Source organism: Hemiscyllium ocellatum, chromosome 5 (genome assembly GCF_020745735.1).
Source record: "Hemiscyllium ocellatum isolate sHemOce1 chromosome 5, sHemOce1.pat.X.cur, whole genome shotgun sequence".
In the NCBI taxonomy this organism is placed as follows: Eukaryota; Metazoa; Chordata; class Chondrichthyes; order Orectolobiformes; family Hemiscylliidae; genus Hemiscyllium; species Hemiscyllium ocellatum.
This window is the reverse complement of record NC_083405.1, coordinates 94218707-94244295: the sequence shown is the minus strand read 5'-3', so window position 1 is coordinate 94244295 and position 25589 is coordinate 94218707. Positions and strand designations below refer to the sequence as shown.

General features: G+C 42.7%; 1 protein-coding gene across 1 annotated transcript in view; it reads right to left on the bottom strand.

The window, feature by feature from the left end:
• The window catches only part of armc3 (armadillo repeat containing 3), a 184186-nt gene that overhangs the window by 143977 nt on the left and 14620 nt on the right, over nt 1–25589 (bottom strand). Inside the window, exons 3-4 of the mRNA XM_060825711.1 lie at nt 7315–7440; nt 972–1040 (exon numbers count right to left, since the gene is read on the bottom strand). Coding sequence (XP_060681694.1) covers nt 972–1040; nt 7315–7440 — 195 coding nt within the window. The remainder of the gene's footprint in view (nt 1–971; nt 1041–7314; nt 7441–25589) is intronic.

Here is a 25589-nt window from a genome sequence, read left to right as displayed (position 1 = left end):
AATCAAAGAGAAATTAATCTGAAATAATTGATGATTTCTTTAAATATTGTTAGTGGGTTGGTTTTGGGGTGGTCCCTCATTCTGCTTAAACTACATTCAGCCAATTTAATACAAGTCTTAGTAAAAGTGTCTTTATTCCAAGGATGATACACAATTGGACAAATATATGCTCTGCAACATATATTTTAAAATACTACAGGCATGGTATAAGAAATATTAGGGAGTTCAACATAAACTTAAACAGTAAATTGACATGTTAAAGGTTGAAGAGGACAAGTATTCATCATCATTGATTTTTTCTCATCATCTTGTATGCCATTCCAGTCTACACAACATAATCAATTGGAAGGAGAAACTGCTTAAGGGATCCATATCCACAAAAATATTGTATTGTAAAACATGCAACAGGAGGACAATAATGGTAAACATTTGACTGTAACTCAATTTAAAGCATTAAAAAGTGATAAGATAGGCCATACAAGACTGAGATGAGGAGAACCCTCTTCACTTAAAGAATGGCGAAATTCTCTTCCAATCAGGCTGAGGCCAAGTCATTCAATATATTTAAGAAAGAAATAAATGGATAGATTTTGAGACACTAAAAATGTGAAGAGATATGTGTAGAGAACAGGGATATGACATTGAGATAGAGGATTGGCCATGATCATACAGAGTCGCAAAGCAGGCTCCATTTATCAAATGGATGACTCCTGCTCCTTTGTTTATGTTTCAATGGGTGGACCAGAAACTAATTTAAATTAGTTTGTAGTCAAAACGTTTTGTTATGATTCTGTAACAGAAGTCATCTAAATTAAAATTTTGTTGATATCAAACATTTTGTTGGCATAGCAAAAGGTTATGAAAAATAAGCAATAATCTGGGCAGAACTATGTTCTGTTTTTCACTGAATTTGTTTCTCAGATTCAAGACATCTATGGATTCCTCATAATAAAAGTAAGATTTAGAGTTACCATCTGGAGCTAGACATGCAATAATGGATGGTAGAAAATCCAACTGCCTCATTGATTTTCGAACTTCACCTGAAAAAAAATGAAAACATCAGCAGGAAGGAAATAAATGAATAGCTATAAATAGTTTTAGTCACTTTACCAAAGCAAAACAGTTGCAACCAAAGACTATTTTGTTCAAAAACACAAATAATTACTCAAAAAGAGAGTAGCATTTTAATATGGAGCAGTGTGTGTATGTTTTAGTCTTGGATTAAAGTAGCCAAAGATGCAAAAGTCTTCGATGAGAAAGTGAGGACTGCAAATGCTGGAGATCAGAGCTGAAAATGTGTTGCTGGAAAAGCGCAGCAGGTCAGGCAGCATCCAAAGAGCAGGAGAATCGACATTTCAGGCATGAGAAGGGCTCATGCCCGAAACGTCGATTCTCCTGCTCTTTGGATGCTGCCTGACCTGCTGCGCTTTTCCAGCAACACATCTTCAGCAAAGATGCAAAAGTGTTTGGAAAACTGCTCCAATAAGCTGATTACCAATCCAGGTATCTTCAGCATGTCGTGTGCTCCCCAGACCAGAAATATAAATGTGTTAACTGTTCCATGAAAGCATTACTTCAATGCACAATTATATTTAATAAAGTTTCCACAGTTTTATGCTCATTATTCAATAGCTCTTGAAACCAAGGTTTGCATACAGCAGCAATTTCTGGATCTCATTGTATCAGAAAAATATTTCAATAAACCAGTGCTCTTATCTGCCACTGAAAAAGATTTATTCAAAATAATTATGATGCAATATTTGTTTCTAAACTTTGCAGAAATTCAAATTCAGATTAGATTTGGATGTGTCTTATTTTTCTTACTTTGGGCCTCAGACAATGCACAACAGCAACACACAGCTGTTAAGAGATTTACAGGTGATGAGTAGAGCAGGAAGCAGAAGAGTCAAGGTTAGAGGTACTACCCATGTGACTGGGTTTTTTTTAGATTAGAATCCTTGTAGTATGGAAACAGGCCCTATGGCCCAACAAGTCCACACCAACCCTCCGAAGAGTAACCCACCCAGACCCATTCCCCTACTCCATAGTGTTAGGTGCATTAGTGAGAGGTACATATTGGATAAGGGAATGGGTGGATTACTCTTCAGAGGGTTGGTGTGGCCTTGTTGGGCCAAATAGCCTGTTTCCATACTGTAGGGAATCTAATCTATATTTAGCCCCTGACTAATGCACCTAACACTATGTGCAATTTAGGATGGCCAATTCATCCACGCAGACACGGAGAGACTGTGCAAACTCCACACAGATAGTCACCCAAGGCGGGAATTGAACCCGGGTCCTTGGTGCTGTGAGGCAGCAGTGCTAACCACTGAGCCAACATGCCGCCACCATATATAAGCAGAGGTTCGACTTCAAAAAAAGAGGAGTATTTCCAGAGGCTCAAGTACTTGGTTCAGGTGGTGAAAGACATTTGCAGCCTCTAGAAGACATCCTCCCTGTTGGACCTACTGGCCATTAAAGACCAGTGGCTGTGCAAGTGTCCACTGTCCTCTAGTGACATTCAAGAAGTTTGCTATCATTTGAGTCAAAACAGCCTGTTTAGTTAGCACCCCATAGACTAGCTTAAATATTCATTAGCTTTAACACTGATACATAGTGCCAGTATTTTCAGTTCTTGTTATCCACAAGAAATAGGTGCAAAGACTTCCTGTAGTTAAAAAAAAGGCAGCTACCACTTCTATGTGCCACAAAGGACCAAGCCATGTTTACTGAGGCAGACTGGATGAGACGATGGTGAAAGATAAAAGATGGTGTTGGGAACAGACTTTGCAAGTACACGAATGCATAGGTAGCAAATCAACAAACAACTAGTACTGCATGTATGCAACGTCCACAAGATACCCTGCAAAAAACTCACCAAGACTCCTTTGACAATACCTTCTAAATTTGTGACCTCTCCTGTTCAGAAAGTCAGGGGTAGCAAACAAAAGGGAACATCAACAGCTCTGAATGCTCCTTTAAATCACACATCATCCTGACTAAGAACCATATTGCTGTTCCTTTACTGTCACCTGTAACTCCCTTTCTAATAGGGCTGGGAACTTAAGAATCAGGAGGAGTCATCCACAATTCAACCCTTCGAGTCCATTCCACCATTCAATAGGATAGTGGCTGATCTCATCCTGGCTTCAACTCCACATTCCTGCCCATTCTCCATCACCCTTCAAGCCATTACAAATTTAAAAATCTATCTTTTCCTTAAATTTACTCAATATCCCAGCAACCACTGCACTCCGGCATAGTGAATTCCACAGATTCATGATTCTTTGAAAGAAGTAATTTCTCCTTATTCTGTTTTAAATCTGCTATCCCATATCCTAAAACAATGAGCTCTCATTCTAAATTGCCCAAACTGAGGAAACCTTCTATGCCTACATGGTCAATCCCATTCAGCATCTATGAACCTTATTTAGATATTTTGAAAGAAGTCTGAAGGTGATAGCTGAGGAGATTATAGAGGCATTGGTGGTGATCTTTCAGGAATCACTGGAGTCAGACAGAGTCACCAAGGGGCTGGAAAATGATTAATGTAACATCCCTGTTTAAGAAGGAAGACAGGTAGAAAACAGGAGACTACAGGCAGTTAACCTGAACTTGGTCGTTGTTGGTAAGTTTGCAAATGACACAAAGGTAAAGGGACAGGTTGTGTTGAGGAGGCAGGGAGGCTGTAGAATGACTTGGACAGGCTAGAAGAGTAGGAAAGAAGTGGCAGATGGAATATGATGTGGGAAAGTGTGAGGTTATGCACTTTGGTAGGAAAAAGAGAGAGATAGACTATTTTCTAATCGGTGAAGGGCCTTGGAAATCTAAAGCTCAAAGGGATTTGGGAGTCCTAGTTCAGAATTCTTTTAAAATTAACAGGCAGGTTCATTAGGCAGTTAGGAAGGCTTTGCAATGTTAGCAATCATTTCAAGAGGGCTAGAATACAAGAGCAGAGATGTATGCTGAGGCTTTACAAGGCTCTGGTTAGACCTCATTTGGAACATAATGAGCAGTTTTAGGCCCAGTATCTAAGAAAGGATGTGCTAGCATTGGAAGGAGCCCACAAGAATGATTCTGGGTTGAAGAGATTGTCATATGAGGAGTGGTTGAAGACTCTAGGTTTTTACTTGACAGATATTAGAATGATAAGGATGAGGGGGATCTGATTGATGTGACTTGATTTGATTTATAATTGTCACGTGCAGTGAAAAGTTTTGTTTAGCATGCAGTACAGGCAGACCACACAATACAAGGTGCATATGGGTAATAGAACAGAGCAAGGAATACAATTTTATAGCTACAGAGATGGTGCACAAACAGTGAGGTCAATATTTAATTTGAAATTTGAGAGGTCCATTCAGAAGTCTAATACCAGCAGGGAAGAAAATGTTCTTGAACCTATTGGTACATGTGCTTAAGATTTTGTACCTTCTGCCCGATGGAAGAAGTTGGAAGACATTGTAACAGGGTCTTCAATTAAGTTGGCTGCCTTTCCAAAATAGCAAGTAGTATAGATGGAGTCAATGGATGGAAAGTTGGCTTGTATGATGGATTGGGCTGTGTTCACAACTCTTTGTTGTTTCTTACAGTCCAGGGTAGAGCAGTTGCCATACCAGACTGGGATCCTTTCCGGATTGAAAGTGATAGAATACTGAGAGGCCCGGATCAAGTGGTCAGGGAGAAGATGTTTCCAGCAGTAGGAGAGACTAGGACATAATAGCACACCCTCAGAGTGAAGGGATGACCTTTTAAAACTGAAATGAGGAGGAATTTATTAGGCCAGAAGATGGTTAATCTATGGAACTTATTGCACAGAGCGCTGTGTAGGCCAAGTCAATGAGAGTATGTAAGACAGAGATAGACAGATTCTTGATAGGCAAGGGATCAAGGCTGTAGGGAGAAGGCAGGAGAACGTGATTGAGAAACATATCAGCCATGACTGATGAGCAGATCAGATTTGATAGGTCAAATGACTTAATTCTGCTCCTATATCTTATCATCCTCTCATTTTTCTACAATCTAAAGCATGTGGGCCTAAACTGCTCAATCTCTCTTCCTAAGACAAAGCCCTCATGAATCAATCTATTGAACATCCTCTGGACTGCCTCCAGTGTAGTTACATCCCTCAAGAAACAGAACCAAAACTGCATGCAATATTCCAGGAGTACCTCACTAATGCCTTATGCAGTTGCAGCAATATTTCCCTGCTTTTATACTCTATTCCTTTTACAATAAATGCCAAAATTCCATTTGCTTTACTTATTACCTACTGTGCCTGCATACTAGTTCTTTGCAATTCATGCACAAGGACACCCAGAATTCTGTAATTTCTCTCCATTTAGATAATAAGTTGCCTTTCCATTCCTCTGACTAAAATGGACAACCTAACACTTACTCACATTCAACTTGATCTACCAAATACTGATTGACCCATTCATCTAACCTGTCCATATCACTGCAATTTATGGTCCCTCCTGTTTTAGTGTCATTTGCAAATTTGGTTGTAGCACTTTCAATCCCCCAGCCAAGTAATTAATGTAGATTGTAAACAGCTTGGGCCCAGTGGTAACATACTAATTACTTCTTGCCAATTCCTTTAAGACCATAGGATACAGGCCATCAGGCACTTGGCTTTCTTCAATCCCAAAAGTTTTCTCCTTGCTTTTTCCCGAGTAATGACTATTGTTCAAAGTTCCTCCCTTTCTATAAACACTGCGTTATCTGTTATTGTTAGTTTGATACTGGTATTCTCCACTGCGAAAACCAATGCAAAATACTTTGTGACTCATTTTTATTTTCCCCACTATTAACTCTCTAGTCTCATCCTCCAAGAGATCAACATTCACTTTAGTTATCTGTTCCCTTGTAGATACTTAGGGAAGCTTTGCTATCCGTTTTTATATTTTGTGCTTGTTTTCTTTCATAATTTACCTTTGCTATTGTTAATCCCTAAAATTTCCCAATCTTCCAGCCTTCCATTGGCCTTAGTTTTTGTCTTGATAGAGCCAGAGTCATACAGCACGGAAACAGACCCATTGGTCCAACCTATCCATGCCAACTATAGTCCCAAAACTAAACCGCCTGCGCTTTGCCCACAACCACCCAAACATTGCTTATTTACATACTTATCTAAATGTCTTTTAAATATTCCAACTGTACCCGCATCCACCATTTCCTCTGTAAGTTCATTCCAAACACACATCTGTATGTAAAAGAGTTGTACATTGTGTCTTTTCTCAAACTTTCTCCGATCTCCTCAAAAATATGCCCCCAATAATGAAATCCCCACCCTAAGAAAAGATGTCTACCATTCACCTTTTCCATACCCATCACAATTTTACAAATCTCTTTCAGGTCACCCCTCAACCTTCAATGCTCTAGTGAAAAGAAGTCCCAGCCTATCCAACCTCTTCTTATAAATAAATCAAATCTTCCATTCCTGACAACACTCTGGTAATTTTTTTCTGAATCCTCTCCAGCTTAATACTATCCTTCCTCTAACTGGGCAACCAGAACTGGACACTGTAATCTAGAAGAGGCCTCACCAACGTCCTGTACAACCTAAATATGATTTCCCAACTCCTTTATTCAAAGATATATTATTTTTAACTTCCTTACTTCACCATGCATGTTTTTCTATGTCTTACGATCCTTCTGCTTTTCTGGAATATATTTTAGTTTGGAGTAATTGACAGAGCACAATGTACTGCAACAGTTCAAGAAAGCAGCCCTCCATCACCTATCAAGGACATTAAGGAATGCGCAAAAATGTTGATTTTTCCAAAAATGCTCAAATTCCAAAACAAAATTTTTGAAAAAAGTCACAATGAGCAAAACATGCTGGATATGGGTTCTAATTTTTCTTCTTAGGCAATCCCTTCAGATTGAGGATGACTTGATTCCACTCCGGTCCGATGGGTTCTAAGATCTCTAGTAAGCCTGAAACACAATTTGAACCTTTCACATGTGGGACAGGTGGTGATTGAAGGGTCTGGGACACAAGTTGTCTTAGTTTTCTGCTTTGTTTCTTCTAAATTTCAACAATGCCATCAATAACCATGACAAAATTAAGATTAATCATTATCTACAATCAGTCTTTCCTTGAATGCAGAATCTACTGGTTATCTCTGTCAGTTTTTCTCCTACAATATTTGGAATTTCAAACCAAGCATGGCATCAGCTATTTCTTGATTTATTTTGTATTCTGTTTATTATTTATTTCAATTTTAGTTACATGCTGCACTAAGTGCTTTGGTTATTTTGCTCTTTTTCTCCCCCACAAGGCCATTAGATCCAGTCACAGATACTTACTATTGGTTGCCATCACTCCAAATCCCATTGTAGCATACATATGAATTTGTTTGTCATCATGGGATATTAATTTAGCCAACTTCGGAACAGCTCCAAGGGCCAGGAGAGCCATTTTGTTTTCATCACCTAAAACAAAACAACAGTTATCTGATCATAGATTCATAGAGTCATAGAGATGCACAGCATAGAAACAGACCTTTCAGTCCAACCCACCCACATCAATCCAATCTAGTCCCACCTGCCAGCACCTGGCCCATATCCCTCCAAACCCTTCCTATTCATATACCCATCCAAATGCCTTTTAAATGTTGCAATTGTACCAGCCTCCACCACTTCCTCTGGCAGCTCATTCCATACAAGTACCACCCTCTGCATGAAAAAGTTGCCCCTTACATCTCTTTTATATCATTCCCCTCTCAACCTAAACCTATGCCCTCAAGTTCTAGACTCTGCGACCCAGGGAAACAACTTTGTCCATTTAAGTAAAAAATGAGGTCTGCAGATGCTGGAGATCACAGCTGAAAATGTGTTGCTGGTCAAAGCACAGCAGGCCAGGCAGCATCTCAGGAATAGAGAATTCCTGAATAGAGATGCTGCCTGGCCTGCTGTGCTTTGACCAGCAATACATTTTCAACTTTGTCCATTTACCCTATCCATGCCCCTCATAATTTTGTAAACCCCTATAAGGTCACCCCTCAGCCTCTGGCGCTCTAGGGAAAACAGCCCCAGCCTGTTCAGCCTCTCCCTAAAGCTCAAGTCCTCCAACCCTGGCAACATCCTTATAAATCTTTTCTGAATCCTTTCAAATTTCACAACATCTTTCCAAAAGGAAGGAGACCAGAATTGCACGCAATATTCCAACAGTGGCCTGACCAATGTCCTATACAGCCACAATATGACTTCCCAACTCCTGTACTCAGTACTCTGACCAATAAAAGAAAGCATACCAAAAGCCTTCTTCAGTATCCTATCTACCTGTGACTCCATTTTCACGGAGCTATGAACCTGCACTCCAAGGTCTCTTTGTTCAGCAACACACCCTAGGACCTTATCATTAAGTGTATAAGTGCTGCTAAGATTTGCTTTCCAAAAATGCAGCACCTCGCATTTATCTGAATTAAACTCCATCTGCCATTTCTCAGCACATTGGCCCATCTGGTCAAGATCGTGTTGTAATCTGAGTTAACTCTCTTCTGCTGTCCACTACACCTCCAATTTTGGTGTCATGTGCAAACTTACTAACTGTACCTCTTATGCTCACATCCAAATCATTTTTGTAAATGACAAAAAGTAAAGGACCCAGCACCGATCCCTGTTGCACTCTCCTGGTCACAGGTCTCCAGTCTGGAAAACAACCCTCCACCACCACCCTCTGTTTTCTACCTTTGAGCCATATTTAACTGACTATTTGAGTTTTGAAGCATTTTGAGAAAATGATTTATTTTAAGTTCTGCAGATACCTAGATTTTTAAACTTTGGACTACTTCGTTTTAACAAGACTCTGGTTGTAAATTTCATCACTGAGGTGGTAGATTTATTCTCAGACGTTTCATCACCATGCTAGGTAACATCATCAGTGAGCCTCCGATGAAGCGCTGGCATTCTGTCCCGCTCACTATTTTTGTATCTTGGTCTGTTCTGGTGGGTGACATCACCTTTGGTTCTTTCTCTGAGAAGTTGGTAAATGGGGTTCAAATCGATATGTTTGTTAATGGAGTTCCAGTTTGAATGCTAGGCCTCGAGGAATTCCCGTGCATGTCTTTGTTTAGTCAGTTCCAGGATGGATGTATTGTCCCATCGAACTGGTGTCTGTCTTCATCTGTGTAGTGAAAGTTAGTCTTGTCTTCTGGTGACTAGTGCGTGCTTATGTATCCTGGAGGCTAGTTTCCTGCCAGTCTGTCCAATGTAATGTTTGTTGCAGTCCTTGCAGGGTATTTTGCATATGATGTTCATTCTGCTGGTTGTTGGTTCAGGTTCCTTGAAATTCATCAGGAGCTGTTTCAGTGTGGTAGTAGGTTTGTGGACTATCATGATGCTCAGGAGCCAGAGTAGTCTGGTCATCATCTTTGAGATGTCTTTAATGTATGGCAGGGTGGCGACAGTCTCTGGACGTGTTGTGAGTTCTTGTTTAGGTCAGTTGTGTAGGAATCGGAGGACTGCGCTTATCAGGTACCCGTTGTTCCTGAATATGTTGTATAGGTGCTTTTTCTTGGTTTCTCGTAGTTCTTGGGTGCTGCAGTGTGTTGTGGCTCATTTAAATAATGTCCTGATGCAGCTCCATTTGTGGGTGTGGGGATGATTGCTCCTGTGGTTGAGTATCTGGTCAGTGTGTGTGGCTTTCCTGTACACACTCGTCTGCAGCTCTCCATTGACTTTTCATTCTACTGTGATGTTTAGGAAAGGGAGTCTGTTGTTGTCCTCTTCCTCTTCAGAGAACTTTATACCAGTAAAGATGTTGTTTTCGTGTCTGTGGGTATCTTCTAATTTGTTGTGTTTTGTGATTACAAAGGTGTCATCCACATAGTAGACCCAAAGCTTGGACCGGATCGTGGGAAGAGAGTCTATAGGAAAGCCAGACCAGACCCCCTCAAAACATTTCAAGAAGGTAGCCCAGTTGTTTTAAACAGGTGTCTAGGGGGTATTCCAGGACTGATGCAGCTGGCCCAACCATTCAGTTTTAAACAAAGCAGGAATTATTTACAGATTACTGAATGAAACACAAACAAAACAGAACCGAATTTAGAACAGCTTAACCTATTTCAAAACCGAATCGACTCAATCGCAATTTAATGATGCTGGTCCAAATAACTGCAACATCTATAATACACCCCTTGGCAAAAAAGGTAAATTCATACACAGGTTCTTACAGGAGAGAGGTTGTAGAGAAAGGGAGGATAAGCATGGAGCTGTTTTGTTGGGTCCCCAGCTAAAACTTGACCAGCAGGCCACATGCACAATTTTTAAATTGAATGGTTGTAACAACAAGCTCCATCTAAACAGTCTGGAATTTTTTACCTTAAATTTCTCCATAAACTTCAATGGGTTATGATCAGTATATATGATTGTCTCAGATACATTACTGGTAACAAATGTTGAAATGTTGTAACACCAACACTAAGCACCAAGTCTCCTTCTCAACTGTCACATATTTCTGGGGCTTTTGCCCGAAATGTCGATTTCGCTGCACTTTGGATGCTGCCTGAACTGCTGTGCTCTTCCAGCACCACTAATCCAGAATCTGGTTCCAGCATCTGCAGTCATTGTTTTTACCTCTGTCACATATTTCTGCTGATAGAATGTTCAAATTCCCGGAGAAATATTTGACAGGTCTTTCTATCTTCTCATCATCTTCCTGTAAGAGCAAAGCACCAACATCCACATCACTCACTTCAAAGGCCACCTTGAATGGCTTTGCGCAATTAGGTGTCGCTAACACTGGGGTAGTGGTTAACACAGTTTTCAGGCTGTCAAATGTGTTCCGACATTCCACTGTCCATTGAAACTTCTTGCCTTTCTTTAGTAATTCAGTGAGTGGAGCAGCCACACTACTAAAATTTGGTATGAATTTCCAACAAAATCCACTCAATCCCAAGAATCATAGTACCACTCTTTTTGTCACTGGTATGGGAAACTCCCCAATTCCCTTTGTTTTTGCATTCCATGGGACCACTTGTCCATGTCCAATAACATGGCCCAGGAAGGTGACTTGGGTGTTGGCAAATTCACTCTTAGCCAGATTTATCATCAAGCCTGCCTCCCAAAGTCGAACAATTCTGATAAGTGTTGCAAATGTTCCTTCCACATGTGACTAAAAATCACCAGATCATCAATGTATACCACTTTTTCTGGCAACAGTCCTTCAGAGGTACATATCACCTCATCTTTCAACATCAAAGATTGAGAGGATCCTGCACTTCTTAGTATTGTACCCTCTTTACCTGCTGCCCCGGCCTATGCAAGTAAACTATACCTTCGCAAGTATACAGTTTATGATGAGTTGAGAGTATGGTACTGGAAAAGCACAGCAGGTCAGGCAGCATCCAAGAAGCAGGAGAATCGACATTTCGGGCAAAAGCCCTTCATCGGAAATGAGGCTGTGAGCCAAGGGAGAGGTGAGATAAATGGAAGGGGTGGGTAGGGCTAAGGGGAAGGTGGCTGAGAGTGCGATAGGTAGATGGAGATGGGGATGAAGGTGGTAGAGTCATAGAGATGTACAGCACAGAAACAGATCCTTCGGTCCAACCTGTCCATGCCGATCAGATATCCCAACCCAATCTAGTCCCACCTGCCAGCACCCGGCCCATATCCCTCCAAACCCTTCCTATTCATATACCCATCCAAATGCCTCTTAAGTGTTGCAATTGTACCAGCCTCCACCACTTCCTCTGGCAGCTCATTCCATACACGTACCGTCCTCTGCATGAAAAAGTTGCCCCTTACGTCTCTTTTATATCTTTCCCCTCTCACCCTAAACCTATGCCCTCTAGTTCTGGACTCACCCACCCCAGCGAAAAGACTTTGTCAATTTACCCTATCCATTGTTCTCATGATTTTATAAACCTCTATAAGGATATCCCTCAGCCTCTGATGCTTCAGGGAAAACAGCCCTATCCTATTCAAACTCGCCCAATAGCTCAAATCCTCAACCTTGGCAACATCCTTGTAAATCTTTTCTGAACCCTTTCAAATTTCACAACATCTTTCCAATAGGAAGGAGACCAGAATTGCATGAAATATTCCAAAAGTAGCCTAACCAATGTCCTGTACAGCCACAACATGACCTCCCAACTCCTGTACTCAATACTATGGCCAATAAAGGAAAGCATACCAAACGCCTTCTTCACTACCCTATCTACCTGTGACTCTATTTTTAAGGAGCTATGAACTGCACTCCAAGGTTTTTTCGTTCAGCAACACTCTCTAGGACCTTACCATTAAGTGTATAAGTCCTGCTAAGATTTGCTTTCCCAAAATGCAGCACCTCGCATTTACCTGAATTAATCTCCATCTGCCACTTCTCAGCCTATTGGCCCATCTGATCAAGATCCCATTGAAAATCTGAGGTAACCTTCTTCACTGTGCACTACACCTCCAATTATGGGGTCATCTGCAAACTTACTAACAATACCTCTTAGGCTCACATCCAAATCATGTTTATAAATAATGAAATGTAGTGGACCCAGCACCGATCCTTGTGGCACTTCACTGGTCACAGGCCTTCAGTCTTAAAAACAACCCTCCACCACCACCCTCTTTCTTCTACCTTTGAGCCAGTCCTGTGTCAAAATGGCTAGTTGTCCCTGTATTCCATGAGATCTAACCTTGCTCACCTATGGGGAACCTTGTCGAACGCCTTACTGAAGTCCATATAAATCGCATCTACTGCTCTGCCCTCATCAATTCTCTTTGTTAGTTCTTCAAAAAACTCAATCAAGCTTGTGAGTCATGACTCCCCATGCACAAAGCCATGTTGACTATCCTTAATCAGTCTTTGCCTTTCCAAATACATGTGCATCCTATCCCTCAGGAATCCCTCCAACAACTTGCCCATCAGTCACATCAGGCTCACTGGTCTATTGTTCCCTGGCTTGTCCTTACCACCTTTCTTAAACAGTGGCACCACTTTAGCCAATCTCCAGTCTCCTGGTACCTCACCTGTGACTATCAATGCTACAAATTTCTCAGCAAGAGGCCCAGCATTCACTTCCTTAGCTTCCCACAGAGTTCAAGACTACACCTGATTAGGTCTTGGAGATTTATCCAATTTTATGTGGTTCAAGACATCCAGCACTTCCTCCTCTGTAATATGGACATCTTTCAAGATGTCAACATCTATTTCCCTACGTTCTATATCTTCTATGTCCTTTTCCACTATGAATAGTGAAGCAAAATACTCATTTATTATCTCCCCCATTTCCTGAGGCTACACACAAAGGCCACCTTGCTGATCTTTGAGGGGCCCTACTTTCTCCCTACTTACCTTTTTGTCTTTAATGTATTTGTAAAAACCCTTTGGATTCTCCTCAACTCTATTTGCCAAAGCTAGATCTTGTCCCCTTTTTGCCCTCCGATTTCTCTCTTAAGTACACTCCTACTGCCTTTATACTCTTCTAAGGATTCACCTTACATGTGCTTCCTTCTTTTTCTTAACTAAACCCTCAATTTCTTTAGTCATCCAGCATTCCCTATACCTACCAGCCTTTCCTTTTACCCTAACAGGAATATACTTTCTCTGAATTCTCATTATCTCACTTCTGAAGGCTTCCCATTTTCCAGCCATTCCTTTACATGTGAACATCTGCCCCCAATCAACTTATGAAAGTTCTTGTCTAATGCCATCAAAACTGGCCTTTCTCCAATTTAGAACTTCAACTTTTAGATCTGGTCTGAATAGGTTAGAGAGGAGGGTGGAGCGGATAGGTGGGAAGGAAGATGGACAGGCAGGGCAGGTCATGAGGGTAGTGCCAAGTTGGAAGATTGGAATTGGGATAACGTGGGGGGAGCGGAAATGAGGAAATTGGTGAAATCCAGATTGATGCCGTGGTGTTGAAAGGGTTCCAAGGCAAAAAATGATGTTTTTTTCTTCCTGGTGTTGGGTGTTAGTTGTTAGGTGTTAGGTATCGGCGATGGAGGAGGCCCAGGACCTGCATGTCCATGGTGGAGTGGGAGGGGGAGTTGAAGTGTTCAGCCATGGGAGTGTGGATTGGTTGGTGTGGGTGTCCTGGAGATGTTCTCTGAAGCGCTGTGCAAGAAGGCATCCTGTCTCCCCAAGGAGAAAGCATCAGGAGCAATGGATACAGTAAATGATTTGTGAAAATGCAGGTAAACCTTTGATGGATGTGGAAGGCTGTTTTGGGGCCTTGGGTGGAGGTTTGGGCACAGGTTTTGCAATTCCTGCAGTGACAGGGGAAGGTGCCAGGAAGGAAGGGTGGGTCGGGGGGGGGAACGTGGACCTGACGAGTGAGTTGGCCTTTACGGAAAGTAGATAGGAGTGTGGAGGGGAATACATCTCTGGTGGTGGGGTCCATTTATAGGTGGCGGAAATGACGGAGGATGATGCAATGTATACAGAGGTTGGAGGGGTGGAAAGTGAGGAATAGGGGCGTTCTGTCCTTGTTGTGGTTGGAGGGATGGAGTCCAAGGGCAGAGATGCACTGGAGGGCATCATCAACCATGTCGGGGGAGGGGGGGGGGGGGATTACAGTCTTTAAAGAAGGAGGCCATCTGGTATGCTCTGTGGTGGAATTGGTCCTCCTGACAGCAGATGCAGCGGAAGAATTGGGAATAAGGGATCTCATTTTTACAGGAGGTAGGATGGGAGGTGGTGTTGTCCAGGTAGCTGTGGGAGTCAGTAGGTTTGTGGAAGATGTCAGTGTTAAGGTGGTCACCGTTGATGGAGGTGGAGAGGACCAGGAAGCGAAGGAAGGTGTCTGAGATGGTCCAGGTGAACTTAAAGTCAGGATGGAATGTGCTGGTGAAGTTGATGAACAGTTTATGATCTGGCACTTCCTCCAACCAGGTTGTACATTCTGATGCAGCATTTTAGCCTCTATTGTATTTTCCAATACTACTCCAACAAAATTCACTGCTTTCTCCTATTTTCCTACATCTGGCTTCCCAATGCTTTTTCTAGCCCACCAACACTGATTTCACATGGCTTACTTTATTGCAGAGAAAACACTGCAGCTTTTTAAACTTCTCTTTCCTCTTTAAGGGTTTCCTTTTTACCCTGTGGTAAGTTGTTATCCTTGTGATCTTCATCGAGATCTACCTTTCCTTACCATGTGGAGATTTCTCATTTCCCCAATTTCTATACCTCACAGATTGAAACTGATATTGGAAGCCAAACTTTGATTTATGAACCAACTCATAATCATTAACCATTTCAGCTGCTAAACTTGCTGCTTTAACTCTCTGCTCTTTGACATGAGTTCTCACTATTTCAGGAAGTGAATTGTTGAACGCCTCCAAGATAATCGTCTCTTTAAGAGTATCAGAGGTTTGCTCTATTTTCAATGTTCTTATCCACTTGACAAAATTACTTTGCTTGATCCTTTCAAACTCAATATAGGTTTGACCAGGGTCCCTCCTTAGATTCCTGAAACGCTGTCAGCTTCTGGCACAAGGTCAAATGTACTTAAAATAGCTTTCTTCACTTCTTCATACACCCCATATACCTCCTCTGATAGTGATGCAAATACCTCATTAGCTCTACCTACAAGTTTTGTTTGGATTAATAAAAACCACATGGTCACTGCCCACTTCATTTGTTTAGCCACCTTCTCAAATGAGATGAAAAAGACTTCTACATCCTTCTCATCAAATTTAGGCAATGCTTGAATATATTTAAAAACATCCCCACCCAGCCTTTCATTATGATGGGTTTGCTCACCCTCACGAAGCTTACCTCTGCTTTCATTTCCATCCTTTGAAGCTAACTTTCCTGTCTAAGTGCCAATTTATGATGTTCAAACTCTCTCGCTTTCTTCCCTCTCTCTTCTCTCTCTTTTTCATTTCTTCTCTCTTTCATTTTGCATTTCCTCTGCTTTTAATCGTAATTCAGTTTCATTCCTTTTTCTCTTGCCTCTTCTTTTGCCTCTAACTCAAGCTGCTTCATTTTCAATTGAAGTTTAGTGTCTCCAGAGATTCCAATGGTGTCTCCAATAAATTTAAACGGTGAACTATTGCTATAATTATCTTTCATTTCCTCATGGATGGAGGCAGCTTCAACTCCAGCTTGACTGCCAATTCCAGCAACATTTCCTTGTTCACATTTTGGAAAACCCCCGATTTACTTCTTTCACCTCTCAAAAACTCTTAGTGACTGCAAGAGCCATTACTACACTAAGCACTGATTAGACTAACTGAATTCAACACCCTGAACAAAAGACACTGACATCCACTACTTGTTGCCCTTGAATACAGCAATCCTACTCCTAAACTAGAACTACAGAATAAATCCCATGAAGAGCCTCTGATCTGTTATGAACCAAACCAAACACCCTCAAAACATTTCAAGAAGGTAGTTCAGACCCTTACTTTTCTAGTTGTTTCAAGCAAGTGTTTAGTGGATATTCCGAGAGTGATGCAGCCGGCCCAACGACTCTGTTTTAAACAAAGCAGAATTTATTTACTTAAAGTAAAAATCACACAACACCAGGTCATAGTCCAACAGGTTTATTGGGATGCACTACCTTTCGGAGCGCTGCTCCTTCTTCAGTTAGTTTTGGAGTATAAGATCTTAAGACATAGAATTTATAGCAAAAGCTTACAGTGTGCTGTAACTGAAATTATGTATTGGAGAAGATCTGGATTGTTTGTTAAATCTCTCATTTTTTAGAATGAACATGTTGGTTTCAGTTCTTTCATATGTAAATTCCAGAACTTTTTTTAAAGTTACATTCTCAAGTGAACTTTAACAATAGGTGCCATGTCCTTGTTTACCTTTTGTAAAAACCCCAAGTTACTTCTTTCACCCCTCAAAATCTCTTAGTGACTACAACACCATTACTACACCAAGCACTGAAGGTGGGAGGTGCCCTGTGTGAGGTACACACAGGGCATTCTAAAAGATGAGAGACATAACAAATAATCCAGGTCTTTTTCAATATATAATTTCAGTTGCATTACACTAAACTTTTGTTATAAAATCTGTATCTTACAATCTTATACTCCACAACCACCTGATGAAGGACCAGCGCTCCGAAATTTAGTGCTTCCAAATAAACCTGTTGGACTATAACCTGGTGTTGTGTGATTTTTAAACTTTGTACACCCCAGTTGAACACTGGCACCTCCAAATCAAGAATTTATTTACAGACAACTGAACAAAACTTGAACAAAAGAGAATCAAATTTAGAACAACAACCTATCTGAAAATCCAATTGACTCAATCACAACTTAATGATGCTGTTCCAAATACCTGCAACATCCATCCCTTGGCAAAAGGGTAAATTCACACACAGGTTCTTACAGGAGAGAGACAGCAGAGAGGGGGAGGATCAGCATGGAGCTGTTTTGTTGGATCCCCAGCTAAAACTTGAACAGACTGTTTGCTAAAATCTAAACAGGGAGAACTGGCCAATTCCCTTTCATTGTACAAGCATTTAAAAAAAAGTTAAAAGCTTTTTGCCTGAGGCAGAATCTGTTAGCCATAATCAAAGGGCTAAACCCAACCAAATTGGAACCCCTGCTGTTTACACAACCCCTTCTGAAAAAAACAAGAACAACACAACCTTGTTAAAGGAGCAGATTTGTCACAATTGGTACTTGCGTCTCGGCACAGTGAAAAAATGGATAATGCCAGGTTCCGTCTTAGATTACATATAAATGGTAAAATACTGAATAAATTAATATTAAACTGATGGTACCAAAACTGAAATGACTTCAAATGTTCACCTTTCCCTCTGCGGGCTTCACCCTCTCTGCTCTCCAGTCACCACCATCACTCTTTTAGAGAAAGGGAAACAAAAGGGGGGAGGTGACATTGCTGATAAGTGATCACATCACAGCTGTCTTGAGGGAGGACATATTGGAGGGACCTTGCAGTGAGGCACTATGGAGTGGAGCTCAGGAATAGGAAGTGTGAAATCACAATGCTTGGAATTTTTTATCAACCTTCCACTGGCGTAGAGCCACAAGAAGTGGGAGAGATCCGTAATCAGTACTTTGCATCAGTATTCACCAAGGAGAAGGCCATGACTGATGCTGAGGTCAGGGATAAGCATTTCAGCTGTGCTGAGGGAGGATATTTCCAGAAATACATCCAGGGAAGTTATTTGGGTGGAACTGAGGCTGCCAGTCCTGCCCATCCCTGAGCCACGTTTCTGTAATTGCTATGATATCCCAGTCCCATGTTTCTAACCATGCCCTGAGTTCATCTGCCTTCCCTGTTAGGCCTTTTGCATTGAAATCAATGCAGTTTAATTTATTCGTCCTACCTTGTCCCTGCCTGCCCTGACTGTTTGATTCACTTCTGTTCTCAACTGTACCGGTCTCAGATTGATCTCTTTCCTCACTTTTTCCTTGGCCCCACCAACCGCACCCCCCCCCCCCCCAACCTTACTAGTTTAAATCCTTCTAAGCAGTTCTAGCAAAGTTCCTTGCCACTATATTAGTCACCTTCCAAGTTAGATGCAATCCGTCCTTCTTGTATAGGTCACTTTTACCCAAAAGAGATTCCAATGGTCCAAAAATGTGAATCCTTCTCCCATACACCAGCTCCTCAGCCATGCATTCATCTACTCTATCCTCCTATTCCTGCCCTCACTAGCTCGCAGCACTGGGAGTAATCCAGAAATTTCTACCCTTGAGGACCTCCTTTTTAAATTTCTGCCTAACCCTCTGTAATCTCCCTTGAGAATCTCAACCTTTTTCCTTCCTATATCGTTGGTTCCAATGTGGACAATGACCTTTTGTTGGCCCCTCTCCCCTGTAAGAACATTCTGCACCCTCTCTGAGACTTCCTTGATCCTGGCACCAGGGAAACAATGCACCATTCTGCTTTTTCTCTGCTGGCCACAGAAAGTCTGTCTGTACCTCAGATACAGAATCCCCTAACACAATTGATCTCTTGGAAGCCGATGTACCCCTCATTGCATTAGAGCCAGTCTCAATACCAGAAACTTGCTTGTTAGTGCTACGTTCCCTTGAGAATCCCTGACAATTACTGCAGCCCTGGCTATTAGCACTTCATATTGAGTCTGTATCAAGCTGTCAGCATTTCTATCAAAGGTGTTGGCTGGACACAGCCACTTCAGCAGATAAAGTACATTACTCATATGTATTCTCTTCCCCCACCCGCCTTAAACTAATCAACTAGGTTGTGAGTGCATTGTGCTGGCATTCTGGTGGCCCCAGGCAGTGTCTGTATTTGCTCTACCATCTCCATATTGTGGTCTGGCTGCCATCTTATGTGTCAAGTGGGCAACTGATGGCTCAGTGGCCATCTTGTGTGTCTGTATGGCTAGTGTCACCCTGCCCCATTCCAGCTCCCACTTCACTCCTCCCTTCGTGGTCAAGGAGGCGACTTCGGAGATTTCCCGCAGACCACCCAATTTACATGTCGAGGTAGGTCATCTCTCAAGCTCCTCCTCCTGAGGAGTATCATGGAGTGCCAATTTCGTTGGGGGCTCTTCCATGGTGACACTCACTGCTGGTACAGTTCTCATCAGTAGAGCCTTACAACAGGATTTTAAACACCCACGACCCACACAGCATACCAGCATGAGTGAAATGAGGAGAACTATCCAGTGTGCCAAATAGGATCCCCAAGATTTACCTATCAACCATTTTAGGCAGCTGTCTGTGATTGTGGCTCCCTGGTCAAAATTATCTAACTGGTCTCGGATATTCTCGATAGCTTCTGTAATGTTATAAGAGGCATCAATAACATGGGTGATACAATTGTCACTCATAATTGTACAAACTCCCTCTTGCTGTATTAACGGATAATCCACCATGGGTGCTGTGTATAGAGTCTGAGTTCAGCCAGCTCTGTAATAATTGCTTCCAGAGCTTTTGAGGTACTATTGCCTGAGATAGTCAGGCCACATTCAAGGTAATTATCGTTTTTTAGTGCTGACAACTCCTGCAGCACTTTTCAAAGATAGAATTCCCAAGAATCCATATCCCAATGATGACCCCAAAGCGGTGGGGACCTGCCAGTTAGCACAGAACTCCTGGTGGAGTGGGTCACTTTCCTTCTCCAAACATGTCCCCTTATGTGGTCCAGTAAGGGGTGCAATTGTCCCTACTGCAAACAGATTTGGGAGGTCTGGGATGTCTGTTGTATAAGTCCCCTTAAATAGAAAAAACAAATCCCTTTGCTGCTCTGTAACATACATTGTCCTGTCCTTCCATCTGTCTGTCCATCCACCTTGTCCCTGATACCCAGGTACCCCCCTGAGCTGGTGAGTATCGGACAGGTGCATCCATGTGGCAGAGCTGACATGGGGACCATTGCACTGACCACATATGAATTGTCTACCCGCGGTCACATTCAAACATGCCTGTCCCCTGGTGACTGAACAGCGCTGATAAGTGCATTAAGTCTGGATGCATGAGTCATTTTTGGGAACCAGGGCGTAAATGCATCCCCATCTCTGTCCTGTGAAACAGAATGGGTAATTACTGGGTTTTAAATGGGTCTTCCTTTCCCAAGGCTGGGGTCCCTGCCCCATGGGCCAGTGGTCGTATTCAGCTGCTCACATCTACCCTGGAGTCCCCCGCTTGTATTTCCCTATTTGCCCTTTACATGGCGCTCCCGAGGTGTCCACTGTATACATGTCGCGAGGGTGGCCACAAATAGGAATTCCATTGATCATGCCAGTGGGTAGCAGACGGTTCAATCCCCATGCAAGCTTAAGTTTTATAGAAGAGGTTATCCTCAAATCCTGACATGTTCCCGACAGTTGTGACACTTAAACAGTGAAAAACATACAGATATATACATTTTGCAGTCAAAATAAAGTCAAAGTCTTCGCTTGTGTCAGGAGGTGCAGTCATGCTTCTGTGTGGTTTGTTCTGCAGTGTTTTCCATATTCCCCCCGCGACGACCGTCTTGTCCACTGCGCCTGTTTGCTTGCACCTGGGGAATGGTCAATGACATTAGTTTGGTCACAGGAGTCTTTAAATGGTTTTAGTTGGGTTCAATGCTTCCATGTGCCTTTTCCTTTAATATCTATACAGGCACAGGTGTCCCCACTTATTACCATGTCGTATGGCCCATTCCATTTTGGGGTAAAGCCTAGTTTGTCAGACAATGCTCGCACTAGGATATGGCTTCCTGCTGCTGGGACCACTTTCAAATTCCCCTGCCTTGTCCTTTTTAATCAATTACAGATTTTGCAACCCTTTCAATTTGGTGTTTAATTCTATGACGTATTGCTGAATTTTGTCTTTTATGGACCCACATCAATGCCACCTGCGATTATTGTCTCTGGCAATTGCATTGCTCGCCTAGTCATTAATTCATACGGTTTTAGTCCGGTTACCTGATTCGTGGTAGCTCTTAATCTCATCAGTAAGGCTGGCAGCAGTTCAGCCCATGTTCTGTCTGAGGTTTGCATAGGGTTAGCTAAAGCATTTTTGAGCATTCTATTCATTCGCTCTACCATCCCTGAGCTCTGGGGGCGATTGGCGAAAAGTTTATCTATTGCTGAGTAATTGGCAGACAGTCTTTATGACCTTACCTGTAAAATGTGTCCCTTGGTCCAAGTCAATCTGGAGGGGTACCCCCCCCTCCCCCCACCTAGGGGTTACCTCCTCCGCTAATAGTGTGACTACAGTGGTTGCAGTGCAACTTTTGATCGGGAATGCTTCTACCCACCAGCAGAATTGGTATATGATGACCAGCCAATACGCTTTCTCACAGAAGGATAGTAGTGGACCTGTTAAATCTATCTGAAGGTGTTCCCAGGGTCCCCTAGGTCTGGGTTGTTGTCCCATCTTAACTTTTATGGGTCTCCCTGGGTTGCACAGACCATGCATCTGCAGCAGTACCTGGCCACGTTTCTCCCCATTCCCGTCCACCACCACTCCCTCCCTAGGTTTGCTATTATGGCCTCTCTACCTGTATGGCAGAGCCCTTGGTGCAGTTTGAGCAATGCATTCTGTATGCATGCTGGTGCTACCACCTTGTCTGCTCACCTCCAGACAACATCCTTCCCTTTGAACACCCCCCTACAGTTTCCATTGCTCTCTCCCCCTCTCTCTTCCTGCGCAGTGTCCTCCTGTAGTTGCTGAATTTGGATAGCATCTTTCACTAATTCAATAGTGCCTATTGCAGTCTTGTTAATGGCTTCTTGCTCTAAGGCTTTCTGAGCTGCTCAGTCTGCTGCCTGATTTCCTTTGAATTTCAGCCAATTTGGGCTCTCTTTTGCTAACTCCTTTTGATGGGCTTTTATTTTTATTACTGAAGCCTCTACTGGCTGTTCACTAGCACGCAATAGTGCCTGAATGGACTACACTGAAGGCATATTGGCTGTAGGTATGTACATTCACGGTTTTCCCTTTTGCTAGTTCCAGTGTTTTGGTGAGTGCTACCAGTTCTGCTACCTGTGCGGATGTACTTGCATCAATCCTTCCGGACATAACTGTTTCTAACTGATCACTTAGCACAACCCATTCTGTTCGGGGTGACCCTGCTACGTATTTTCGTGACCCATCCACGAAGAGGGTCTTCTCAGCTGTGTCTAAGGAGGTATCTTTTACTCGCTCCCCTTCCTTATCCCCATCAAATCCCCACAGTTGTGCGGTTCCCCTGCATCTAGAATTCCCTCAGGTGGGATCCTGTATCCCTAACTATTACCACGGACCAACTTGGGGATAAAAGAACTGCCTCCCACTTTGCCCTTCTCATATTGGAGACAGCCCTCAGTTTCCCTGTATTTAGCATCTCTACTGGGATGTGTTTAGTATGGAGGATGACATTCCCTGTCATTACTATGGGCTTGCTAACCCTAATGGCCCAAGCAGCGCAGTCTAAGGCTGTTATGCACCTGGGCAGCCTGGTGACTACTGGCCATTCTGTAGTAGAGTCGTACCCTACGGGCCTTCTCCTGCTACCGGGTCTTGGGTGACCACTGCGGAGTAAAATCTTTCCTCATTATGACAGTGAATGTGAAAATTCTTGCTGGGATCTGGCAGCCCTAGCCCAGGGGCTGATAAGAGTAGAGCTTTACGTTGATTGTATGCTTCCTCCTGTCCTGGCCCCCAGGTTACAGGTTCCAAGGCGGGTTTGCCTCCTTTAGTTAAACTTTGGATCAGTTCAGCCAATTTTGCAAACTCGGGTATAACTGTAGTTGAATAGCCCCATGACCTTTCTGACTCCCCTGACAGTGGCAGGTCAGCGCATCTTTTGAATTGACTTCTTGTGGTCATTAGGCATTTCTTTGAGTCCCTGGGATAAGGTGTCCCAGGTATAAGATTTGTGTTTGCCAATCTGTGTCTTTGTGGGGCTGACTTTTAACCCTGCGGTTGCCAATTCCTGCAATACTAGCCCTAAAGCTTCCTGGTGTCCGGACTCGGACTCTGAGGCAATTAGGATATCATCTACATATTGGAGGGCAGTGCTACCCTCTGGTAAATCTATTCTATTTAGAATGTTGCTCATCACTCTGTGAAAAAATAGTGGGGTCGTTGTGGAACCCTTGTGGCAGGCGAGTGCGTGTACTACCTGTTCCTTACTGTAAAAGCTCATTTGTTCTGGGACTCGAGGTGTAACAGGATAGACCAGAAACCGTTGGCGACGTCTAAAACAGTAAAAATCTTGTGTTCAGGGGCCAAGCCATTTAAGATGGTGGAGGGGTCTGCTACAATGGGGTGCAATGTGGGGTTAACTCATTTAGTCCTGTATAATCAATGATGAGCCTGTAGCTCCCTTCAGGCTTTAGTACTGGCAATGTTGGGGAATTAGTTGTACTTGTGGTTTCTTTCAGGATTCACTAGTCCTTTTGCTATCTCCACAACTGCTTTTTCTGCTTCGGGTTTTATTGGGTATTGCCAGTGTGGCTTATGCTCTGGTCTGGGAACCCATAACGGGTCTATGTTAACTGGACCTGAATCTAACTTTATTTCTGCTCACACTCCAGGGATGGAGGGGCAGATGGCTCCAAATCCCCCCTTTCGAGGTTCCAGTCCCTACTGGTGACTGTAGCCACTTTAACAGTTTCAAAGTGACTTGTAAATTTCCCAATCTCAGTCTTTCAACCATCCTGCCTGGGCCAAATCAAATTCCCTTTTGTGCAATCAATTAGAACATTATATTCTCTTATGAGGTCATTGCCCATTTTGGTTACTTTGGCATACATAGAATTTCATGGGGATATATAGATATTGTTTCATTTTGGATGTAGGTTTGCTTGCTGAGCTGAAAGGTTCATTTCCAGACGTTTCATTACCATCTAGATAACATCTTCAGTGGACCTCATGCGAAGCAATGCTGAAAGTTCCTGCTTTCTACTTATAGGCTTGGGTTTCTTTGGGTAGGTGATGTCGTTTCTTGTGGTGAAAACACTTCCTGTTCCTTTTCTCAGGGAGTGGTAGATGGGGTCTAACTCGATGCGTTTATTGATTGAGTTCCAGTTGGAATACCATGCTTCTAGGAATTCTCATGCTTTCTTTGTTTGGTTTGTCCTAGGATGGATGTATTGTCCCAGTCGAAGTGGTGTCCTTCCTCATCCGTATGCGAGGATACTAGTGACAGAGGGTCACATCTTTTTGTCGCTAGTTGATGTCTTTGATGATCTTCATGAAATGACTGCCAGACTACTCAGACCCCTTGGCATCATGGTAGCCCACAAACCCACCAATACCCTAAAACAGCAGCTAATGAACTTGAAAGACCCTATGAAAACAATGAGCAAAACTAACGTAATTTACAATAAACCATGCAAGGACTGTAACAAGCACTACATTAGACAAACAGGAAGAAAACTAGCCATCAGGATACATGAACACCAACAAGCCACAAAAAGTCATGACCCTCTCTCACTAGTATACATCTTGTGATACAATAGGTCAGCGATGGGATTATTGTCATTGTGACATAAATTTGTTTATAGCATTCGTTGCAGAATCGTTGATAGTTTCGATACAGTCATTGTCAGTCCCAGCACAGCTTTTGTTAGTTTCAATGTCTGCACGGAAGTCCATTGCTGTAGTAATGGTTACTAATCACTCTTCCTGAGAAGGACAATTACTGCAGCCCTGGCTATTAGCACTTCATGTTGAGTCTGTATCAAGCTGCTAGCATTTCTATCAAAGGTGTTGGCTGGACCCACACACTTCAGCGGGCAGTGTACGTTACTCATGTGTATTCACTTCCCCCACCTGCCTTAAACTAATCAACTAGGTTGTGAGTGCATTGTGCTGGCATTCTGGTGGCCCCAGGCAGTGTCTGTATTTGCTCTGCTGTTTCTCTCCATATTGTTGTCTGGTGGCCATCTTATATGTCAATGTCCAACTAATGACTCAGCGGCCATCTTGTATGTCTGTATGCCTAGCGTCACTCTGCCCCATGCCATCTCCCACTTCAGCACTGAGGGACAAGATATATGCACATTTAGTAGAAAATAGACTAGTTACTGACAGACAGCATGATTTTTAGGAGGAGGGTCATGTCTCACCAGCCTGATTACATTTTTTAAGAGATATTTGACTAATATATTGGTCTCCTTCGAAGACTGCAATTTCCCCTCCCACGTGGTCAACTATGCTCTCCCTTGCATCTTCTCCACTTCCTGCACCTCTGCCCTAGAACCCCACCCTTCCAA